The sequence below is a fragment of the Labrus bergylta genome, chromosome 4 (assembly GCF_963930695.1).
Source record: "Labrus bergylta chromosome 4, fLabBer1.1, whole genome shotgun sequence".
In the NCBI taxonomy this organism is placed as follows: domain Eukaryota; kingdom Metazoa; phylum Chordata; class Actinopteri; order Labriformes; family Labridae; genus Labrus; species Labrus bergylta.
This window is the reverse complement of record NC_089198.1, coordinates 20,884,950-20,909,986: the sequence shown is the minus strand read 5'-3', so window position 1 is coordinate 20,909,986 and position 25,037 is coordinate 20,884,950. Positions and strand designations below refer to the sequence as shown.

The following is a 25,037-nucleotide window of genomic DNA, read 5'->3' as shown; positions in this document are numbered from 1 at the left end:
AGATGCAGCATTGTTGGGTCGTCCATTTTGGGGCTTAGTAACTATTGTATATGCTACATATTTTAATGTATAAAATGGTTAACAACTAAGAATTTCCTGTGTTATTGTGGTAATTTCTGCAGCTCATACAACATCTACAAATAGAGCAAGACTCAAGCTGGAAATGCAAATGTGGAATTGAAGCTTGTGGGGCTTTGCTATTGATTTTAATGTAGAAAACTGCCAGAAGAAACAACTTCTGAAACATGGGTAAAACTGTTACATCATAGGGAGCAGTGCCATCTTACAATTACAGTATCAAAGTAACCCCCCCCCCACACCCCCCTTTAAACCTTTAAAGCTCCTGTGAGGAGTTTTGAGCTAGTTGTTTAACAGACTTAGATTAATGCTGATGCCCCTACAGACCTACAAAAGCAAAACAAACCATCAGAGAGAAGATGGATTATTTCTTTATTATGTGCCTGTCAGCCCTGCCACAGGGTATGTTTCAGCTGAGGTGTTATACGCATGCTGCAGTGTCAATGTGTCCACTCAAAAGATCCATTGTCAGTTGTATAAGATCAGTTAGGATCAGCTAAGAGATAAATAGACCCCTTTGACAGAAATTGTCAGGGTGCAGTTTGCAGCACATTTGGCAAATCCTCATTCAAGTCCACTGAAATATTCTCAAAATCACTCACATCAGTTTTTAATCACATATTACCCAGTTAACAGCAATACCTTCACAAGACCAGCAGATGGTGCTCATTCACTGGCACAAGCAGAAAGAGGATGTCCTAGAGGGCCTACAACACAGTTATAAGCCAACATTTTTAATAGTATGACCTAAGGGCTTACCCATGATTTTATTTTTTCAGTGTTCAATAAAAAAATATTTATATAACTAAAGGTTCCCTTAATTTACAGTGGGTTGATTGAGAAAGGAGGCGTCGTCAGCCTCTAATCCATTCAAATTGAATCCATTAAAATCCATTCAGATTAAAAAAATCATTATAATTTCATTTAAAATCAATATGTTAAATTTGTCTTAAACTAGCCCTAATGATGACCACAATCTCCATTTGAAATGTTATTCACACTTGAATGCTTCGAGCATATGAACAAATCACAAAGCATGTAACAGCCTTCTTCTATCTCCTCAGGTACTTCTGTTCCACACAAACACAATGAAATACGTGTTCATGAGAAACTATCGGGAATCTTTTTGTTTCATTTCGCTTTTTAGACTTGACCACAAAGGAGAATTGTGTGTCCGTGTGTGAGAGAGAGCGTAACCACATGTGAACACATGATTGATGACACCCCCTCTGTTGAAAAAGGCTGAATATCAAGATGAGAAGAGAAACAACTATATTAGCGGTCAAGGCCAGAAGCTGCTGTCACTCACGAAACCACAAAAGTGATTTTGAATCCCCCACATGAAGGAGTAGCCTCTATCACAGTGTCTCCTAAAGGCTAATACCCAGTGGAGGGAGTCTTATTGTATCGTCCTGTGTGATGCCTATGATGTTCAAAGAAAAGAGTAATAAGACAGATATCCCAGCCAAAAACAAAAGGACCAAAATACATGATGGTCATGAAGGATGATACATTGTACATCTTCTGATTATGATGTCATAACCTACACATGCATAAAAGGCATGATGCCTTTTCTGAGCAAGAGTAAAGCAATTGTTTAGAATACATGTCTTAGTTTTATTGTTGTATTGGGCACAGCTCCTGCCTGAATTGAACAGCTATCACAGGTATCACAGGTAGATATTTCTTCATTTTTAAGAAATCATTAGTTAAAGACAATGGTAAGGATAACTGTTTTAAGCTATACAATGTGTAACTTATATTTAAATGAAGTGATTTAGCTCTCCTTGTTTTTATGTGGTCGGAAAATGTTGTCTTTGCATGAAGAGAAGAACTCCATCCTCAGCCTCATACATCATCCTTGTCACTTTATTTTGTATCTGATGATGCTATGACTTTAAGAACCTGCCTGTGCATCTATTCTTTTATTTTGTGCAATCTTTTTTATTTTCTCCTCCAGAGCAGAACATAACGTTTGATGGGCAGCTTTCAAAGAAATAGTTATCTGTGTTCTACTCCTCCTGTCTTTCTACTCTCTGTATATTTAAAGTGTCACCCCAGACAGTCTGTGAATATTGCCGTATGGGAGTGAAATGAGCGTGTTGGGTTTACGGACGCCTCTAAAAGTGTCTTCACTGCCGTCCAGCAGCTCAGATTTATCTCCTCTCCGATGTGAGGCTGCTCTACCTTCACTGAAACACAATACTCTCAACATCTGGAGCAGACGCATACATCTGTGTGTGTGTGTGTTTGTGTGTGTCTATGTGTGTGTTGTGTTCTAGCTTATGCGCCAATCTTCTATTTGATACAGAAACCTTCGAAAATGGTGCTCAGCCACCTGTGCTATATAACAGCATATTTTATAAGGAGCTAGAAGTCTTTCTACTCTTTTCTTTCCTCTGGGTCTCTGATATGACTACATATACATATAGCCTGCGTTTAAAGGTAGCTCCTTGTCTCCAACCCCCTTATTCTGTGTTTTTGTTTACATTATACGTTTGATTGCAAAGTGAGCTGAGGAAGTGGATGTGGTGGGACTCTCCTATCTGCTCACTTCTATGCTTGTCAAACTACAGAATACATTATTTGCACTATCTCAGCTTACACTGCTAGCAACTTAACATGCTATCACTTTGTTATAAGGACTTAATGTTGACTACAACTGTAGTTGGAAGGCATGCCATCTATTTCAATTTCATCCACCAAAGTATAGGTTTCACATGCATTTTAGCCTGAGGATGATGATGATGTCATCCGAGGAAAAGTCAATCAGTCAGATGCATATTTTGGGAACATGACTTTCTGCAAAAAAAAAATCATACCACCCAAGAGTTGTTGAGATGTTTCTAAACGAACGCTCAAACTCCATTGTCCAACCAGAGACTGAGTGTTGTTGACATGCAGTTAGCGTAGCCTTGTTCAGAATTTTAACCTACATCTGTATGTGACACAGTAGTTCACAATATGTGTTAGTTGTGCAACTTTTACCACGTAACTTACTGTGTCTTTTCTAACAAAACTTTAGGGGTATAATTGAATGATTTTGTATTCAATAGAGACGATGCATTTTAACATATATAGAGAGTTTATAGCTATTTCTAACTTCCAACTCGTGTCCCCTTAGTTGGGCCGTTGGGTTAACGGTGGATAAAATATACAAAATTCCAATAAAAACCACTATAACACAGATATCTGTAAAATGTTTGGTAGACATGGTGTGCTTTTTGTTACTGAATAGCTTCACTGTTATTGTACTTTTTTAGTTAGTTATATTTTTACATGCTGAATAACAAAACAGAAAAACCTGCTGCAGGTTGCTCAGCTTTGACTTAATACAAAGAAAAAACTGGAAACATTTGTTTAGCTAGCAATAGCAGCATAATCCAATCCATTTCAGTTTTTCTTTAATGTCTATACAGTGTAACCACAGTAAACTGTAGAATGTTAATCATTCAATTATTCTGTTATTCATGAGTGCAATGTCTCAGTAGAGAGAAGGATGTCCACTGTGTTGTGGAATCTCCTACAGTACAGCTCGCATCTTATTCTAAAGATGAACTAATTTAATTTTATCTGTCCACTGCACCAAACTTCACCACCATACTGCATTACCTGCACTCAACATTAGTCTCATTTTGCCCGAAGCAATGGGAGCCAGAAGAATTTAAAATTCATATTTTTCTCTCTTTTGTTTTTCGAAGCACAGACATTAAGAGGAAAGGATGGGTGTTCCTTAGTTCACTGTCCCCTCTCTCTCTCTCTCTTGCACACAAACACACACACACACAACCCCACACACAGGCATCCCTGACACGCACACACAGCAGAAGACAAGCACCTTAACCTCAAACCTCATGTGAGGTGCAGACAGGACCACACATACAGTCTCACACACAAAATGTTTGGAATGCTATAAACATTTATTTCAGTCAAAAAGAAGATTTTTATGTGTGTGTGTGTGTGTACATGGGTGTGTGTGTGAGCGTCTCTATGTGTGTGCACACTCTGTCTTTACTGAAGGAGTGAAGAGTTTAACTACACACGCAGGCCACCAGATAGTGAGAGATCAAACATTACCGAATATTTTGGGTGTTTTGTCCATAAACGGGATGTGCTTGTTCATAAAAAGAGCTGAATTCATTGCTAAGTCATAGCTCACACATTCAATGCTTTAAAAGGAAAGAAGAGGCTTACCTTACCTTAAGTTGTCTTTAATCAGAATAGAAGGTGGCAAATACAATCAAGTGACGATAAGTTACCGTAATATCTATCTCTTTAAATGAATATGTTGTTTTTGGTTTTCTTAATCTAGATTCACGAATCTCTAGTAACATTTCTCCTGATAATTCTACTTAATTAGCACATTCAACAGCACATGAAATGCAATTGTTTCCATCAATGCAACAGATATGATTGAAATGAGCAAAGCGGACTTGAGGATATTTGAGGTTATTCCTCCAAGTCTGACCTTTTAAAATTGTTATTTGAAATATTAACCCTAAAATACTAGAGATTAATTTTCCATAGCTAAAACAATAGAATCTTACCTTGATATACTGAATAACTGTGTGTGTGTGTGTGTGTGTGTGTGTGTGTGTGTGTGCGTGTGTGTGTGTGTGTGTGTGTGTGTGTGTGTGTGTGTGTCAGCACGGGCCACTCGCATCCTACCAGGCGGTATTCCGGTTTACGGACTGTCCACTGGCTGGGAGGTCCATCGACCACACAGGGCAAACATGTACTCTCTCACACACACACACACACACACACACACACGTACAACTGCACACACACACACACACACACACACACACACACACACAGTGAACTCAGGGTAGTTGCTGTCAGAACTGTACAGTCAAACTATAATGGCATTATTTTCCTTACTTATATTTTCTGCCTTGTATCTTATGTTCTCTTTATTCCTCACATTGTCTGACTTCACAACAAAGGCAGCTGAATACATCATTAAAGAATACCTTTGCATTCTGTGCACTTATGCAAAGAGGGTGAAACCCCTCCTTTTATTTACAGAAGAGACACAAACACAGTGTTATCTGATAACCACCTTTATAATACATGTATTTAAAAAAAAATAGGTTGACTGTTTCACAAAAACCATCGCTCAGGTGTTTAAAGCTTTGTAAGCATTATACTCAAAACTGCAACATTCTGTCTTTAAGTTTTCATAATTCTTCAATGAGAAAGGATCATATGACTAACCACACTTTACGAATATAATTAAGATAGGTACAATGAATAATGAACTGTGAGACATGATTGAAGATACAGGAAGTAGATTTAAAAGACAGGTAAATCAGCACTCTAAAGTTAGGAAGTCAATAATACACACAGTCAGGGAGACATAGAAAAAAGTGTCAGTGCTTTGCGGTTGGGAATTGCCCAGCTTTACCCTCCCTGGCTCTTCTAAACCCAGCCCAGATATTTCCTGGTTCTGACACCAGCTTGGCTACCAGATCACTCCTGCATGTGGGGAGAGAAACAAGAGAAGAATCGCTCCAACTGTGCTCCGATGAAAAAGAATGACTTTCGAGGTCTGGTGACGCAAACTGGTGAACTTTTGGAAGAGAAAAAAAAGAGCATTTATTTGTGAAAGTCCTTGGAAAACATGTTTCATAACACAGTTTGGGTCGATGACACCAAATGTTCTGCAGCTGGTTTGGAGAGGTGATGGTGCTAAAACACATATACAAGCAGATCAACTATTTTTCAAGTGTCTGTAAGGAATAAGTAATAAGGAATAAGTAAAGTATATATTGTTAGACAGACATGCAGAGAGATCATTTGGGGCTCATGTGTGTGTATTTGTGTGTGTGTGTTAATCTAAAATGGTTTTCCACAGCAGCGGTGAGGGCCCCACAGTGCACTGGCCCTGGAAGTGGCGCAAATACAAACCACAGTATAACCACAATATGCTTGTGTGTGTGTGTGTGTGTGTGTGTGTGTGTGTGTGTGTGTGTGTGTGTGTGTGTGTGTGTGTGTGTGTGTGTGTGTGTGTTGCAGTGCCCACCTCTAAACTCAAAGCGAGTCTTCGCACACACATTCATGCATGCATGCATGCATGCACACACACACAAACACACTCTTGCCTTGGCTCCGCTCTCTCCCTGGGTGGTCCATGCTACGAATGTTTATGATCTAAACCTAGCTAATCCAACTGGCTTGTTTCAGTGAATTGAGAATGATTTACAAGAGGCAGGGACCAGCCGAGAAAGGAGGAGAAAATCAGAGGAAGTCTCAGGGCTCTGTTTCAAGTCACTCTGCGACTCGACCTGCACACTTGTCTCTGCGTTTGGTCTCATGCCTGTCCCCATCTGGTCCTGTATCAGCACTTCAGAGCTGTGTGAATTCTGTGTTTGTGTCTTTTTCATTTGCCCCCCCCACACATCGCTTAGACAGATGTCTTTATTTGACAAATTAGCCGAGCTTTGGGGGCATGCTAAGTACAAAGGATCAGTGGATTTTCAATTGGCTGTGAAAACTCTTAAACTCATTCTCAGCTTTGTTTTCCTCTTTTCTAATTTCCCACAGAAAAGGGAGATGGAAGTATGATAAATGTCTGCTCCTGTCTATCACATGTGCACTCATTATCTTCTTGGAAATGGCAACCCATATGAAGAACAAGCTGAAGCAAAAGTGTCTTTCTTAGGAAAAGTACATATGGCAAAAGACACTTTCATCAACTTTTTTTATTTCTCACTGACTTGTTTCCTTCTTGTCCCATGTGCTTTCAGTGACAACTGTTAGCTGAGGCTCAGTTTAGTTATGTTAAATGTCTTGCACACACCAGCACTCTGTGATCAGGCAGTAATCTTTGGGTGTCAGAGGTTTGGTTCACTTTTATTGCTGCGTCTCTTTTCTGCCAGATGCCCTTTTTATGAAGAGTGGGATGCCACCTGCACATTGACAACACCTTGTAAAATTGAGCAGTAAAAAGGAGAAAAAGGAAAACCTAAAAGAGCAAATTTCAACTTGAGGATGTTGCAAACTGAAATCTCTTAGAAATGTGTTTGAAATTTAGACATTTACTTTACTTGTTTGTACATTTTAGTACTTATATAGATCATTCCATATTTATTTTTTACTTTTACTTTGCTGTTTTCAATTTTATTTAAAATACCATCAAGAATAACTTTGCAGACCAGCTGGTTTAAAAAGCCACACTGTTAAAGTCATATCGGAAATTATCTTCATTTCAGTATCTACATTAAACATGTGGCTTGTATTCAGTTTTACATTAAATGAATGTGTCTCTTCCAAATTCAAGTTTATGGCGATAGACAAACTGCTTTACAAAACTTAAAAAAAAAATGTATTTATTATAGTCAAGATTTATATGATTAGTTGTATAAAAGCCATCTTATCTAAGATTTGCCCTGGAGCAGTGGCGTAGGCCGGAATAACATTTTGGGAGGGGCATCTTTTCACATATAAAATAACTTTATATGCAACTTCCTCCATAACAACACACATAGCTGGGAGTCAAACCTGTGGCCGTTGCATTCAGAAAAAGTATCCATCTGTTGTATGTAACATTTTCCTATGATCATATTGTTGACTTGCCTCATCACTGTTCAGATTGAGTGACTAAGAGTGACTTAACTCATGACAGAAATGATTAACATGGGAAGGAAAGGTGAAGCTTTCCCACATTTTGTAACATCTCATAAGAAATCCCTATTCTGCTTATATTGGTCCAAATCACTGCCTCCAAGACTGCATCTTCTTTTTTCTTCTTCTCTTTCCCCAGCTGTTTCCCCTCCTCTTCAGATCTGTTTTAGCACATTTTCTCTCTTCTCCTCATTACTTAATGACCTCTTCTTCCAGGAGCCTGTCTATCTTACCTATTTTCACTTCCTCTCACTTCTTCCTCCAACATGTTATCCCCCAGCTTATACTCCTCCATTGTTATCGTAGTTATTTCATTATTCTGGCATTTAGGCAACAACAGACAACCTTGTTTTTCTCTTTCTCTCTTTTTTTTCCTCTCCTCTTCTTCCCTCCTTTCTCTCGCTCTTCTGGTTTAGAGCAAACAGCAACGAGCAGTGAAGCTCATCTCCAGGCCAGAGCAAACAAAACCAAAGCCACATTCCCCAAGCTCAATTTGCTGTTACGTCTCAGCTCTGTGAATTGGGAGTTTTCATGCTTGAAGTCTGGACTGGAGGAGTAGCTGGGTGGCTGCTGGCTGCTAATAGGCTCACACCACTTTGTGTAAGTGTGTGTGTGTGTGTGTGTGTGTGTGTGTGTGTGTGTGTGTGTGTGTGTGTGTGTGTGTGTGTGTGTGTGTGTGCGTGTGTGTGTAACCCCTTGGAATTGCTTATACAATCAAAAGGTAATAATTATGTTATAACATTATTAGTAGAAAAAAAACGAATTTTACTAAATTACTTACCGTACTTGTCCTACGTTCTTAAAGCATCTGTGGGATGTAAGATTATATTTTATGTAGGTTTCTTTCTTCTTCTGTTTTTTTAAATTAAATCATTAACAATATAATTGAATATGCATTTTGTGTTTTAAGATACCTCCCAGTGGAAAGAAAGAATAATTACACAAAAGTGTTCAGCTTCAGATTTAGTTGGATAGTTGTTTTCTTTTTCTTTTTTTCCCCTCATCTTCTCTCCGTAGGAACCAATTGATGGAGGAAGTAGATTTCCACACGGACGTATTTCTCTGTAGGCCAGCAAGTGTCATCATCATACCATGCTAGTTATTAGCTTGTTTAACACAAACTTCATTAACACTTCAAAACAAGTTATTTCACGTCTGATACCACCGCTTATCTGAGAAGGTTTGGACGCATCCGGCAGCTTCTGAGCAGTTTTTTGAAATAGCGGCATCGTTTCCTGCTAAGTGCTAATAGTTAGCCAGGTGCTAACAACAGTGTGAGCTTCACGTACAGGTGAAGCGTCTGTGTCATTTGAAGTGGCCACAGATCAACAAGGAGAACTGACAGGTACGTTCAACTCGTTTATTTCGACTATTAAGCGTGACAGCATGACAGTAATACCTTCGTTTCAGTAACGTGTTGTGTGTTTAGTAGACAGCGAGCCTTGATCACATCAGGTACATTTAACATTATTTACATGAGAGAAGCTAAAGGAGCTGTGATAATCTGACCTGTTTTATTTAAACTACAAAGTAATGATGAAGGCCTGTGTGCCATATTCACTAAAATGGTCCTGTTTAAACTCAAATGTAACAAAGAGTACGGAGACCTGCTCTTTTGGTGAAGTGTCTTGAGATAAAATTTGTTGTGAATTGTCAAATAAGTAAATATATATATGAATAAATATATACAAATAAATAAATATATGTATATACATATAAATAAATAAATATATACAAATAAATAAATAAATAAATAAATATATATATATATATATATATAAATAAATATAGACAAATAAAAATATATATATAAATAAATAAATATATACAAATAAATATATATATATATATAAATAAATATATATATAAAAATAAATATTAATTGATTGGTTGATGTGAGTCTGTTCGTCCTACCTTCTCAATGCAGTATGTACAGTATGCACTGTGTGTTGAAATGGGTTAAAGGACCACTTGCTTTTTATTTATTTGTTGCACAAAAATAAACATAATAGATCAATGGGACAAACAGACAGTACATAATGATTAGTTAATTAACAAACTATACATTTTGAAAGAAATGTGCTGGAGGAGCCAGGTAAACCCAGAGGGGCTTGTCGAGTGGCCCTCCTAAAGAGAAACATGTAACACACAGACATATTATTAATGTAGTCCAAGCAAAAACAATAAAGCTAACAAGAACACATACTCAAGAAGGTGTAAAAGAAAGCAAAACAAGAAAGAAACAAATTAAAGAAGAGGGGAAAAAGGAAAATAAGCTCTTATGGCAGAGAAAGACCACTTGCTTTTTTAGAAAAGGGGAACTGTTACAATACACACACTTAGATTAACTCATCTAAGTGGCAAACTTAAGAAGTGTATTACTAATATGTGTATAAAATGTGCTAATTGTCTTCCATGTTACTATCGAGGAAATGATTGCACCAGTTAAAATAGGTTGATACTCAAAGTTCAAACTAGTATTGGTCCTTTTTTGTTTGGAAAAAAAACAATGTCACTTATATTCACCTACAGCATGTACACATAAGCATGTGTTAATCAGTGCTGTGGTATGTTTGTTCATATGAATGTAACTGTCTGTTTATCCTTTTGTTTTCCTTTCTCTTAGCCATCCCCGTGAGACATCATGGAGCTCCAGGCTGTGTTAATGGCAGCTGGTGGAGGTTCTCGTATGACCGATCTGACATACAACACCCCCAAGCCGATGCTGCCTGTTGGTAACAAGCCCCTCATGTGGTACCCACTGAACCTGCTGGAGAGGGTGGGCTTTGAAGGTGAAATCTCAAACTTTTCATTGACGTTATTATTATGCTATTCTGAAATGTTATACCACTATTACTGCTACACCTGCCTCAATAACTTCTACCACCACCACTGGCTTCATTTTCTGAGAACTACAATTCTTTATTATAATCTACATTAAAGGTCATACTTGGTTACCATCATTTTTGGACCATCTAAACATACCCATTATAGCTGAAGAATGTAATTATTTGGAGTGTCTGGAATGAAGTTTGCACAAAATCAAAGCTACTGTAAAACTGAAATGATACACAACACACAAGGTCATTTTTGAAGTCCTATAGTATATTGAAGTCCAATGAAACTTCCCCCAGAAGCAAAGAATTTTAGTACAGCATACACGTTTCATTGAAGCAATGATAGCACAAGTGTCCAAAGGAAAACCATTAATGGGTATACTACTTTCAGCTAACATTACATTTCTAGTAAAGCAATGCAAAAAAAAACAACAACTTGTGAATCTGGTTCTGTAGAATTCTCAAACAGGTGTGGGTCATCTTAAGGTAAATGTCCATATCTCTGAAATCACCAAAAAATAATGTTGTAACTTCTCTATTAAGGTTTACTTGAGCTTTTTAAACAAGAAACTGTTTAATCCTGACCTAGAATATTCTGAAAGAAATCATGTAACAGTTTCATACTGAAAATGTATTGTAACTTTTAAGTACATACAACATATATGTAGCAGGTGGTTCCAAATACAGTCTAATTCTTCCTCCCTCAGGCTCTTTATTTTTCAATATTATTGAATGTATGCAGAGCTTTATTTTTTTCAGATGATTTGCAAGATAAAAGTCAGCCTCTTCTCATCATGTTGTATTTCCTTGAATGAGCTTTACTGTCATTGAGTTTGGTGGTATTGGCCTCATGGGAGTTGTAAGCTCTCTTCCATGCTGTGTGTCAGTGTTAGGGGTGGAAAGTGTTACAGGGGAGCTCTGGCATTCTTGGTTGGTTTCCACATAAAATGTATAGAAGCAAAAATCATAGCCTGCTCTTGGAGTGTAACTTTATGTGGCCCGCGTGGAAGATCTGGAGTTAAAAAGTGTGCTAACTTCATCATGATAACGTTTATGCGGATAGCAGACTTTAGGGGGACAGGATGATCTCAAACCCAAGCGCTTTACTGGTTTTTATTCTAAACATCCCTATTGTATAGTAATACTTAAATTAAGAAGTAATGTGTCACATTTTTCCATCCCTATGATGACACAATGGAAGAGAAGAATGTCCAAAGAACATTAAAACATGTAAATAGGTTTTACATTATGAGGTGCGGCTGTGGCTAAGTTGGTAGAGTCTGTTATCTCACCCGGAAGGTCGGGGGTCCGATCCCCAGCTCTTGCAGCCACATGTCCGATGTGCCCTTGGGCAAGACATTTAACCACAAGTTGCTCCCGCTGCTTCAGCGGCGGAGTGCATGAATGGGATAAGTTACTTCTGATGGTCACTTGCAACCTCTACCATCAGTGTGTGAATGGGTAGGTGTGTCCTGTAGCGTAAAGGCCCTTTGAGTAGTCTGAAGATGAGAAAAATACAAGCTACACAAGCTCAAGTCCATTGACCATTTACTGCAATGTTTATATTTGGTGTGACTTACGATTAAGTTGTGTTTCATATTCATGTTGGCTTTTGAAACCAAAGAACAGCCAAGCGACTACCAGCTGTAGTTCTACGGACAAGTACTTATCTGTTGTGATGGATAAATAGCAAAATAAAATGTTGGAGGGCCCCTTTACTAAGGTCATGCGTCTTCTTTGACACTGTAGAACAACAAAGTCCATATTTTAATACTTTGACTTTTTCTGACTCAGTTTTAGTTACGATGTTACCCAGAAAACAGGCAAATACACAACCATGTTGCCTAAGCAACATCGTGTTGCCCCTTTCACTGCCTAAAATGCTCTGAGTTTACAACTGGGTTTCTTTTTCCAGTCGTATTTCGCCCAGCTTGTCATCACATCGTCAGCCATTGTCAGGTGTGCATTTCCTGTCTGGATTTACAGTCTAGGTTTTTGCCTCTCATGCTGCAGCTTGCAGTCGGTCCAGAAACTCTGGGCTTATAAAGGGATTTGTTGCAGTGTGCTGTTCTTGCCAGTTAACAGAGCTTTTTGTTATAAAAGCCTTCTGGTCCTCGCTAGCTTAAATAAAACTAGCTATACATAATCATCCTGTGTGGCCAGCAGTTTACTGTGTGCAGCCAGCTAGCCAAAGCCCTGCAATTTGGTTTTACTGGGCTGACACAGCTAGAGTGAACAAATGCCCTGTAGAAAAAAAAAACCATTTTATGTAGACAAGGCTAATTAAAGTAGAGGGACTCTGCAATGTTTCTACATTCATAAAATGGTCTTGTAATGTTATTACCAACTTTATAAAAAGCAGCGCAGTGGTCCCAACCTGATTAAAGAGATTCAAGTTGAGGGATCAAGCTTTGTTATGTGGACATCTTCAGGGTGCCTTTCGGTACTCGGCGTGTTTCTTCTGTGCATAAAATGATATTTACTCTATGTTAGCAGACAGTAATACACATTTAGATTCAATGAATATGTTCTGTTGACTTCTCTCATTCATGAGAGGAAAAGTTATTATTTTTAGAACTTTTTGTGGTTGTGAAAACAGACGTCGGAAACTTTAAGAAATGTCTCAACTTTCCTCAATATTTGTCTTTCTATTAGACAAACAAAAGGATGCGGAGATTTGACTTTGGTTCGCAATGTAATGTTTTTGTTGCTTCAGAAGGTGTGCTGATTGTCGTGACTTTCAGTTGAGGAATAATGCTTTAAAAAGCCATCACACATAGAGTAGCTCGATTACAAAACAAGGAAATTATTCTCCGTTAAGGACTTCAAAACTATATTGAGCCTTTACTGCTGTCTACTCTAAATGATATCTAATATCTGTGTTTTGTGAACTGTGTTTTCAGAGGTGATCGTGATCACCACTAAAGAGGTCCAGAAGATGATGACCACAGACCCTAAAATGAAGTTGGATGTGAAGATGAAACTGGACGTGGTGTGTATCCAGGAGGACGGAGACATGGGGACAGCAGACGCTCTCAGACACATTCATCAGAAGATCAAGGTGTGTGTGTGTGTTTAACCTCTGTAGACTCGAGGTGGGATTAATCTTAAACTGGTTTGTGGTGTAGTCAAATATAAGTTTTCTACAACAGAGCATCAATTGCAACTACATTTAGAAATAAACAGTTAAATTGAGTTTAGAAACTGGAACACAAATTAATTGTTCACTTCTCATCACTGTCATTTGAATACAGTCAGAATTATTTTCTTAGAATAAAACTCACTTCATTACACCTGACTGGAAACTTTTCATTCAAACAGATCAGAATATATTCTCATATACAGCATGTTCCGCGTGTTTTTTCAGATGACTAGTAAATAATACAAAAACAGAAAACTCAAATTGAATCAGTTACATACACAACTTTTAGCCACAAGCCAACAAATAAAGTCTCATCCTTATTGGCTGGTTGTATTTTATACTGCTGAATTCACCTGGGCAAATTTGAGCAAGCTTTGTTACCTGCAAAGGCACATAAAACCTGTGAAGCCAGTCTACTGACAATTCTTTCTTTTCTTTATGTTTTTGCTATTCACCCATACCCGGTCAGAGTGCAGGTCACTCTGACCGGTCATGTTGTTTTCTGTTTGTGGTGTTTCAAAGCTCTAACAGAAACCAGACTGTTGCTAGATAGTGATAAATTGACAGTTTGCAGGTTCTCCGAAATGTTGTAGTGTTCCAGAGTTGTTATTTAATAACGACCTTAATGAGATCAAGATAAAATAGTTCAGTTTTTAATAAAGGATTCTGCATAATTGAGCATTGCTCAACAATTTATTATACATGATAAAATACTAATAGATTTTCTGTTTTGAATAAGAGGGCTGTGTTCCTGTTTAATTCTTTAGTAGAAAAACATGCTGTGAGGTTGGAGTAGAGTATCAAAAGGACAAAGACTGAGGGGGATGTCAAGGTGGGCGTTGTGTGTAATGCTGAGTGACCACTGATCCATGCCTCTCCCTCCCATGAATGGTCAAGGCTACTGAAGTGCCTCATTTCACCTTTTTAAAATACACACAAACACATTCAGGTGCTCACATTAACACAAACTGCCATGTTACACATGACCCCAAAGCCCAATTTTACAGACCCCCTCGCTGATCCCTCCACCCCTCCCTTCATCCTGTTCTGTCTAAACACATGAGGTCATGGTTAGGACTCAAACTCCCCGTGCTGCCAGTTCACCCACTGCACCATTTATTCTCATCCTGCACATCTGTGCAACATTTGTTTGGGTATGTAGGGGTATATGTCGTCCCTCTGTATATGCCATGGCTCTGACTGACCCCCTGAGACCATGAAGACATGTTTGTATAAGGTTTTGTGTAATTTAGGGCTGTTGATGTATTCCACAAACTATTGCTCATGTTTAATGTTGGATTATCAATGATTGCAGAGGGTTTCTTCAGGTTGAGAGTTTCATAGTAATTATAATTACTGCCCAATCTTTGGTTTCTCTGCAGTTTAGAGGAGTGCAGAGAAATATTGATAGATTTGTATGACCATTTAAATCCTCTTTGATTCTGAATACATTTAAAAAATACTAAAGAACAGAAGTTACACCACTTTTGTACAAGGCCAAGAAAATAGTGGAGGAGTTTTTATTTGAATATGTTAATTTAACTGCAGAGGTTTCAAACATGTCCTGCATGTTTACTTCAATAACATTTAACATCAACTAGTTCAAAGTTGTATTTTGAATTATTGACCATCCAAAGAGTAACCAAATAAATCAGACAATTCCCAAGGAAATACACTCCCAGTATTCTCAGTTTAAATTGTGCTTCTAGAGAAGTCTCTCTTTAGAGTGCGCCACATCAAACGCACATTTTGAAGACATAAGTGTCCTGCCACTGCAGCTCGTAACATTCTTCACTGTAAATCCTGCCAGCGTTGCTTTTCAAAGCAGTTTTATCAGAGGCTCTAAATGCAGAATTAGTTTTGACAAGTGAGTTAAATGTTTTCTCTTCCGTTATTTGAATCAGTCTTTGCACGATTCTTCTTATTCTCTCTGCCTGAGATTTTTTTTTTTTTTTTTTTTTCAAACGATGCATAGTAAAACCACTCACACGCACACACACACACACACACACACACACACACACACACACACACTTAAACAGGACTAGCTGCATCATGCTCCCATTGAGAATAGTCTGGTCCCTAATCCTTTGAGCAGCCAGCTAGATTAGAAGCATTGAGTTACACACATTCACCCACTGGAGGGTGATGAGTGAAGAACTGTAACCGTGGCCTGCCAAGTCCCAGCACAGAGATCACTCAAACTGTCAAATTGATGCATGAGTACAGTATAGACACACACACTCACTCATCCCTTTACACAAACACACTCCCAGGATGGGATTTGGTGTAACCATCAAACAAAATACTTACAGGAATCACTGTGCACTCTGTGTGAGCAGAGAGGGTCAATCCTCCTGATTATTGAAAGGAGAGATTACAAGCAGCATATTTTATTTTGTTCGCTCTTCAAACAAGAGAAGTTACACAAAAGTGGAGGGATATGAGTGATTGTTGCTCAGGTCTTTCACAATGAGCCAAACTAGTGAAAGGACTTCTTAGCATGCACTTTTTGCTTTGTTTGCTTTAAGCCTCTTTGACGTTTTTATTATCATACAGGCTTCACCACCTGAGTGTATGCAGGCTTAAGGAAATACATATATACATTGGAGTTGCTGATTCACCAGGTTTACCTTTTGTCTACATTTGTTAGTCTGCTGGTAAGACTCGGGACAAAAGGTGAAGAGAGAGAGAAGAATGAAAGATGGAGCCGAGCCCCGTCTTGCCCCGCTTAAGCCCCCTCCATTTTCTCCCTATTCATGTGCAATGCAACACCTTTCATTTTTATATAATGAAGAACTTAATAACAATACCATTTGTGTGCTTTATGGTGAATTATTAATGGTAGTCTTTTTCGAACAGTCATATCTCAATCAGTCATATCTCTTATTTTGTTTTTATAGGTTTATTGTGGGGCTTTTTTTGTGCCTTTATTTAGAGATAGGACAGAGTCAGAATTCGGGGGGGGAGAGAGAGTGGGTAATGACATGCGGGAAAGGAGCCACATGTCAGATTTGAACCCGGGCCGCGCCCTTGGAGGACTGTAACCTCTGTATATGGGTCTTGTGCACTTAGCACTAAGGTACCTAGTCATATACTGTAGTTTCAAACAAGCAACTTTAAAGGTGGGGATAAAAACGTTTCCTTATCAAGGAGTAAAGCTGTTTTATAGCAAGGCAATCAAACTTAAAAATGATCTGATATGGTTAAAATGCTTTTGTTTGGAATCTGCTGGAGACATAAAAAACTAACATGTATCAAATCCATTGGTACAGCATGGTAAAACTGATTCACATTAATACTCGATACCCGTTCCCATTCACATATAAACCATCAGATCATTTTTCCCCTTGTCTAAGCAGTTTTGAGCTTGATGGGCATTAAATAAATGACTAAGAAGAGATTGGACTTAATGAGGAAGCAATTTGTCATGGCTTTCTACATGTGTTAGTAGAGAGACAATATTACTATTTGGAGTCTATCTTACAATATTATTATGTCATGAACTATGACAAATAATATTAAAGATTACAGAATGCACTTTTAAATAATCTTTAACCATAAATGGTGAGACAACAGACCTGGAGCATTATTTGATTATAATGAACAACCGTCATCAGGCGAGCTTAAAACAAAAAAGGCCACTATCCCCATGTATTCAAAGAAAGTGGAACTGGATTGTGTAAGCAGTAGTTGAGTCAGCCACCCCAGTGTGTGGCTGTGTATGTGTAAGTGTATCAGTGTGTGTGGTCCTGACCTGTCCAGAGATTCTGGCTGTTGAAAGGCTAAAGTGTCTCTGTCTCTCCAGCTGACTCCACTCTGCTGTCGCCTGTCTGTGTGTGTGACTGTGTGTGTGGTTTGTGCAGATGCTAAATTTTGCCTGTGTGTCAGAGGGAGGAGAGAGTTGAAAGGTCTGAGAGTCTCAGTGTCAGTAGATCTCCTGCAGACAACTCCAGCTCTGCCGTGGCAGCTTCCCGTCGCCAGGTCCAGACCAGGTTATGTTGGGAGTTACCTCGAGGTCAACTACATAATCCCTGACCCCGATGGATGCCAGCACTCTCTACACACACACACACGCACAGAAAACTTTACTGAGCTCTTCAACATCAAACAAAAGTTCCCATTAATCACCAAGTACTTTACCGCCTTCTTAGACCTTTCCCCGACAAAGGACTTACATTATCGAACAGGATTAGTCTGATTTTTTTCCCGTCGTCGACTGATCTTCTAATTTATTGTTGTTGTTTTTTTCTTCTCATTGATCGATCTTCTTATTTGCAACATAAAAGATTAACCACATCCTTATACTATCTGTCTTCTAGACATGGATTAACATTTATTGTTATGATAGGACTCGATCCATCCTCCCATCCATCTCACTCATTAAGTCTACATTATGGTGACCTTATAACCATATTAAACGTGCCCATTTACAATACAGAAGGCACAAACACACTGACGGCCCAGTGTGTGCAGATTAAACCACCACAGCAGCCACAATCTACACATCTGTCAGGCACTGACAAACAAACAACGATTTTTAAATTTTTCTTATCATTTGAAGATTTACTGTACTCTCCAGATCATTATATTCCACCCAAAAACGGGTCTCCATCATTCAAAGTATGGGGTAAAAGATTTCATACAAACACATTATACATCCACACAGATCCACGGAAATGCGAATACAAATCAGCGAGAGAGACAGAGAGATAGAGTTAAGTCCAGGGTTGCCCTCCGTCAACCCTTTTCATTTCAGTCTACATCCATCTTTGCTTTTTCTGAATTTCCTTTTGAGATTGTTTGTTAATTCTTTCATTATAAAGTTTTCATGCTATATTTATGCCCCCTTCACCCTCCTCTTCCATTCTCTTCTTCCTCTCCTTAAAAGACAGAGTAAAGATGTCGCTGTCATTTAGGCAGCCGGTGCTAATGGTGGGATTAGTTCCCTTGCTGACAGCCTTGATCACTGAACAGACAGATGGATACCGCACACACAGACACACACAAATGTGGATGTGTGTATAAACACACATACACACATGCAGACATGTAACATCAGCACAGGCTAGTTAAAATAACTGATGTAGGCTTTGTGCTCCCTGTTGTTGGAGTAAGTTTAAGTGATACTTCAATGGAATTCACAGGCTGTGTATTGTTATTCACTTTAAAGGTTTGTATATTATTACATAGCTGAGATGCTGAAAATAGTTCAATTTTAGGGTGCTTTCACACCTGGATCGTTTGGAGAACTTGATCAGAATCAGGACGTGTTTCCCCTTTTGGCCCTTGTTGATTGTACATACAGTATGTGAACACTGCAATTGCACTCTGATGTGTAACAAAGCAAGTGAGCCGAGATTGCCCATATGATGTGGTCTCCGCTCACTTCCAATCGAACCCTGTAGGTGTTTGTTTGCAGTGAGATAGCAATCAACCCAGCAACAAGAAACAAATAACTGGCTGACTCGTTAGTAAAGCAGTAGTAATGGTAGAAGTTGCTAGCAGTACTAGTAGTAGAAGGCTTGTAGATAGATAGTAATAGAGATTAAAACAGCTAGGCAGCTTAATTACAACAGTTTATCATTAAAAGAAAACCCATCCAATTAGCAATAAGCTAACATTACTCACCTTCTCCATCCAATTCTACAACAGCAGAACATCCCAAGTCTCAACAACATCTGCTGGTTCAGCAACTGGTTTGGTTCCCAAGTATCTCCTTTTTGTTTGCTAAGCTGGTCTTGTACCTTTACATATCGCTGTCACAGTTTCTTGGCCTGATGCTTACAAGTCCTGGAGAGGATGAAGATTTTATATACAGATATCAAACACAGGTTTGCTGTTTCCTCCCACATCATGATAAGATTTTGTGTTTCTCTTGACTTCTATCCAGAACTTATTCAATAGGTGAGTTTGTATTTGTATGACATAATGTAAGACATCTCTACAATTAAGGGAAATTATTTGGTATAAAGAGTTATTATTTTATTTAACATTTGTGGTTGTCATGCAATATTTAAGAAAGTACAAGAAATAAATATTTGCAGCTGTTCTACAAATTAAGCTAAATATGGGTTGTTCCATTTATGTTCTTGTTTGATGCCTTTATTTCTATGAAGTTCTCTTCAGCTAGACGGCCGACAGCTGTTAAACATCTAAAAACGTCCTTTATGCTTGTTTTTCTGATACTTCTGTAACCTGTGTTTGACTCTTAACTCTTCAGTATTGTCACTATTTTCATTTTAAAATATATTTTTGGGTCCTTTTTGCCTGAAGAGAGACAGGAAATGTTGGGAGCATCATGTGGGGGAAGACATGCAGCAAAGGGTCAGATTCATACCAGCGGCTGCTGCACTGATGACCACTGCCTCTGTAAATGTCATAAATGCTTGGCTATCGGCGCTCCGCACTATTTTGATTTTAACATTTTGTTTCCACTCAGTTATAATCTTACTCTACCTGTAGCCATACATATATAAGGAAACTCTCATTCTAACATTTTAGAATAAAGCTTACTGATCACCTGAAGAGAAACAGACACATTCTTAAACAAACCAAGAAGGTTTCATTACTTCCTGTCATCATTTTATCCATTGTTTGGCTTATATACACATAATGCTAAAGTTGGAAGATCTCAGTATTGACCAAGAACAGTCCTTCCTTCACTTTCCATCCTTCATATGTTTATTTTAAAATTCTACCATGAGCTAGTTACTGTAGTGAATATTGATAAATAGTTTAATACAAGCTCTCATGTCCTGGGCTGTTTATGTGGAACAATGTCGCCACTTTCATTATTGTATAGTCTGGGTGCTCGACTGTCGTGAGTAAGCAGACCTCACTTTGTAAACACCATGAAAACAATGTTTCACGCATTTCTCTTTTTTTAGACTTTAATGTGTGTGTGTGCAGGAGTGAAGTTGGAAATGTTTTTAAAATCACAACAGGTAGGCAGTTTTAGTTCCAAAACAGAATATGAGCCAGAAACCTCTTTACAGCATATCCAGCTAGTTCTGGATGTTTTGACACATCTGAATATTACGCAGCACCTTGAACATGCTTTTTACAGTCAGTCTTAATCATTGTCTTTCTCTTTCTAATCTCCCCTCTCAGACGGACATCCTGGTGGTCAGTTGTGACCTGATAACAGATGTGGCTCTCCACGAGGTAGTCGATCTCTTCAGAGCCCACAATGCAACGCTGGCCATGCTGATGAGCAAAGCCCATGAGTTCACAGAGACTGTCCCAGGACAGAAGGGCAAGAAGAAGACAGGTAACAGGAGAGATAAATCACAGGTTATTGTGTGTGTAGATTACAGTAGCTTTAACACGTTTGACATGATTCTGATAGGATGCATGACTTGTCTTCAGATATTCATTCAATAATTGTCAGTAAAGCTTTGACATAATATGTCACTTTTCTCTCCCCAAATATCAAAGAAAGGAGACAGGCTTCCTCATTGATATGAGTGAGCTTAATGTCTGACTTACAGTTGACCTTTAATAGTTTTTTGTTTTGTGTTTGTGTGTTTTTTCCAGCTGAGCAGAGAGACTTTGTGGGAGTGGACCAGTCGGGCAAGAGGCTGCTGTTCATGGCCAACGAAGCAGATCTGGAGGACGGATTGTCGATTAGGAAGTCTATCATGAGGAAGTAGGTCGTATTAAAAGCCTAATAAAAAAGGGAAACATGTTTTGTTGCTCACTCATCGTGTTATGTCTATATTTTTAAGAAATGGTATGATTAAACTTAGTGAGATTCAAGATTTGCATCTCTGACAGATCTCGCTATCCCAAAAGAAAAAAAATGGGAGAATGGAATTTTGTTTGCTGTGCTCACAACATTATAAATCACATAAAAACTTAAATGCCCATTCTCTAGAATGTCCAAACTCCTTGTTTTATTGTGATAGCACATCTTCAGTAGAAAGGTATTCCAATCAAATCTGCTCTCTGCAGTGTATGTGTAGGTTTGAAGTTCCGCTTTGTGCTTCTTTTTAAGGCCGACTATTGCTGGAAAAAAAAAGTTTACAATTAGTCGCACATACCCTTTGACAATGACTTCATGATAATCAGTGTGTCTGTGATAAGAGACTGTTGGGGCGACTGTGTCTGTATTTCTTATTTAACGTTATAAGTGAAAATAAGCAGTAATCGTTGACACTAAATATGGTGATGCGGTTGCCAAATATCAGCGCTTGTGGAAATAACAAGGTCTAATTATATCACTTGAATCTAGTGAAAATAAATCACAAGTTGCTCTACCTGTGCAGTATGTCATCAGTGAAAGCTTCTCATCACATGCTCTGTGGATGTAAGCACCTGGTGCTGGTGTCTGATTGATGGTTACTATGATCTGTACATGTGTAGTTTAAAGTTAGATTTAGGAGGAGGGTATATGTTTTGGTTTCTAATCAGTGTGTGTGTTTTAGTCTGAAGGTTTGTGGTGTGTGTGTGTGTGTGGGGGGGGGGGATCTTTGTCACAGGAAGAGTACTCTACAGCAGGTTAATTCCTTTCTTTTCGTTCAGTGTTCATTTCTTAGTCCTCATATGCATGTATGTGTGAGACCGGGTGTTTTGGGAGCTCGTAAATACTTCATGGAGCCAAAGCCACTGTAAATTCTGGCCAATAAGAGGGGGGCCAGAGCAGCTGCTTGCATGCTTCTGCTTCTCTGCACGGGGAAATCTTGAGCCACTCACAACAAAAAGACAAAAGGCATTTTTGAGTCATATATATGTATATAATGTATAACTTTCAGAGATGTCTTTTAATCCACTAAAACATGAATACATTGTCTTTAACTCATTTTGTCTTGGTTCAAAGTCGTTGTTTTCTTTGTAAAGTTTTAGGACTTTACTAGATTCTTTAAGCTGTTCCTTCCTTCTTCTCTGTACCCGTCGGTAAAGCCATTCATCCATTCTTTCTTTTGCCCATCCATCCTGGTTCATTCTCAGTCCTGTGTAGTTTTATTTTCTTCTCTTTTTTTCTTCAACGTCCTCATGGTTCATGTGTGTTAGCTCAATACATTCTGCACATGTGAGATAATTTGACCTGGAACTGGCTTAAACAGTGTGAAAGGACTCAAGCTGAGCTTCCCCTCGTACATTACAGATCCACCTGTCAGATCCTCTTGGATGCAGGATGAATCAAAGAAGATAATTCTCACCTAAAAGCAAAACCTTCATATTTCATAAGGGGGGGAGGGTGGACAGAGGGATAGCGAGGGGGACGGAGGTGAGATGAACAGAGAGGACAAACACGGTCATTTGAAGGACAAAAAATCTGCAGAAACAAAAAGTGTTATTGACCCTTTTTTTTCACGGAGGTTTGAGAGGAAGACTGATGATGATATTTGTTTCAGAGATGTTTAGTTTATTTTGATCACTAATCAAACATCCAACAAAACATTAAAATCACAGAATCACCAGCCTCAATTCTATTGGTTGTTATCTTTAAAATACAGATGAGCAGAATATATTTCAGGACAAATTTGACTTAGATCTTCTTTGATTTTGATTCACTCTCAGCAGACACCATCACTGACAAACAGATGGTTTAGGTTAATAGTCTAATTTGTGTTACTGGTTATTGGGTAAAAAACAACCAGAGATGTAATTTATATCATTCATTTAATTAGTTTTGTTTATTTTTAGCGCTTAAGTGTTTTGAAGTGAACTGTTCTGATTTTAGCATTTTGAAGAAAATTGTGACTTTGATAATCTGGTCATATCTGGTTTACATTCAGAGTATGACAGAAGGGGTAAGTCCACTTTGTCGTCTATTTCTTATTTCGTATTTGAATAGTGCCCTCAGTTGCGTTCTGCATAAAATCACAAATGTACTTCCACACTTGGCATATAGCCTGCTGTTCGCAATGATGACATTAGACAGAGGGCCTAAAATGTATTCAACACAAGTTCTGCATGAGTTGGACCAGAAGAGGTCAGAAAGCTCCAGCAGCACTTGTAGTTTGAAGATCAGCTTTATCAACAAATTAGTCTTACACATTTCAGCTTGTGGCCTTCATCAGGGTCATCGCTGGTACCTTGGTAGTTGGTGAAGTTGTGCCAGAAATTCCCACTCACACATGAGATGGACCTTCCAAAAAAAGAAAAAGCCTAACAAAAGAGAAGAATAACATCAATCAAGTTGCACATATTAGGAACAATATAAATATATCCAAGCAGATATATGGTGTAACAGATGAAGTACCCATTGTACTTTTTTTTACCTTTTACTTACTCTCACAAGTATCATCCATTAAATGTTTGCATTGCAGATGAGTTGGTGTCCAGTGTGGTGTATCTACACACTCAATATTAGTTTTTCTTTGCCTGCTTTATTTATTTTATTTTCTGCCTGTTCTTTATAGTTGAATGAAAATGTCAGATCATCTGCATCGTATATCAGGTTTAAAAAAATCTAACATGTAAGACGTGCCGCTTTAAAACTATGATGTGCAGTTTTCACTATTTTCTATCTTTAAAAATAAATAAATAAAAATAAAGATAGCTCTCTTGCAGGATGTGTCTATTATAGCATCTGCCGAGTGTACTGGTTCTGTCAGTCTTGTAAAATGACCTTACTATAGCAGGTTAGCCTTTTGCACTTATAACACAGGTTCAAATATGTGAGTCATCTTAATTAGGAAAGGATCCATCGGACTGGGATGGTTTTAAGGGTTTCACACATTTTATTTTGGTGCCAAAAGTTGAAGGCCCCAAATAATTCGCTAGCCCTTCAGGCCTGTTGGCTCTGTAGTGGAAACCTGACTAATGAGGGTATTAACAGTCAATCTACTGCTTCTGAGTCATCCTCCTCTGTGGGGTTTTAGTTGTAACTAAATAAGACATTAGGCTGTGTGTATGTGTTTTAGAGTGAGAGAGTGACTCCTCTCTCCCACTGAGGACTTTAGTGGTGCTTTAGTATTCAGTCGTTAATCCAGGGGTTGAGTCATCCTTGCCTGCAGAGGCACTAAATTCCAGCTCTCCTGCACAACAAGCTCTACAGCACTCACAGTAACCAGAAATGACATGGTGCTGCAGGAAAGGCGAGATGTTTAACTGCATTTAGAGGGAAATTTAAGATCTCTGCAGCGATCAGATTTAGATGCAAAAAAGTGTAAACTGATGAAATTGTAGTTTAAACTTGTCGCTCTAACCACGCACCCCTAATCACCTCATCAAACCACAATAGGAAGGCATCTGATTCAGACATTTTTCTGATGTTTGGGACGATTGAAGTAGAAGTCAAAACGTCAGGCCTTGATTGTCGGAAATTGGTCTTGAAATTGTCAGGAAATCATGTGTGAAAGGAGCTTCAGTCTGAATAGATCTGAAATCTTATGAATCTA

General features: G+C 38.5%; 1 protein-coding gene across 1 annotated transcript in view; it reads left to right on the top strand.

Moving 5' to 3' along the window:
• The first annotated feature begins 8,746 nt into the window (after window positions 1-8,746).
• Window positions 8,747-25,037, top strand: part of eif2b3 (eukaryotic translation initiation factor 2B, subunit 3 gamma) — a 32,921-nt gene continuing 16,630 nt past the window's right edge. Inside the window, exons 1-5 of the mRNA XM_020643758.3 lie at window positions 8,747-9,052; window positions 10,334-10,499; window positions 13,448-13,605; window positions 20,800-20,959; window positions 21,226-21,337. Coding sequence (XP_020499414.1) covers window positions 10,352-10,499; window positions 13,448-13,605; window positions 20,800-20,959; window positions 21,226-21,337 — 578 coding nt within the window. The 5' untranslated portion in view covers window positions 8,747-9,052; window positions 10,334-10,351. The remainder of the gene's footprint in view (window positions 9,053-10,333; window positions 10,500-13,447; window positions 13,606-20,799; window positions 20,960-21,225; window positions 21,338-25,037) is intronic.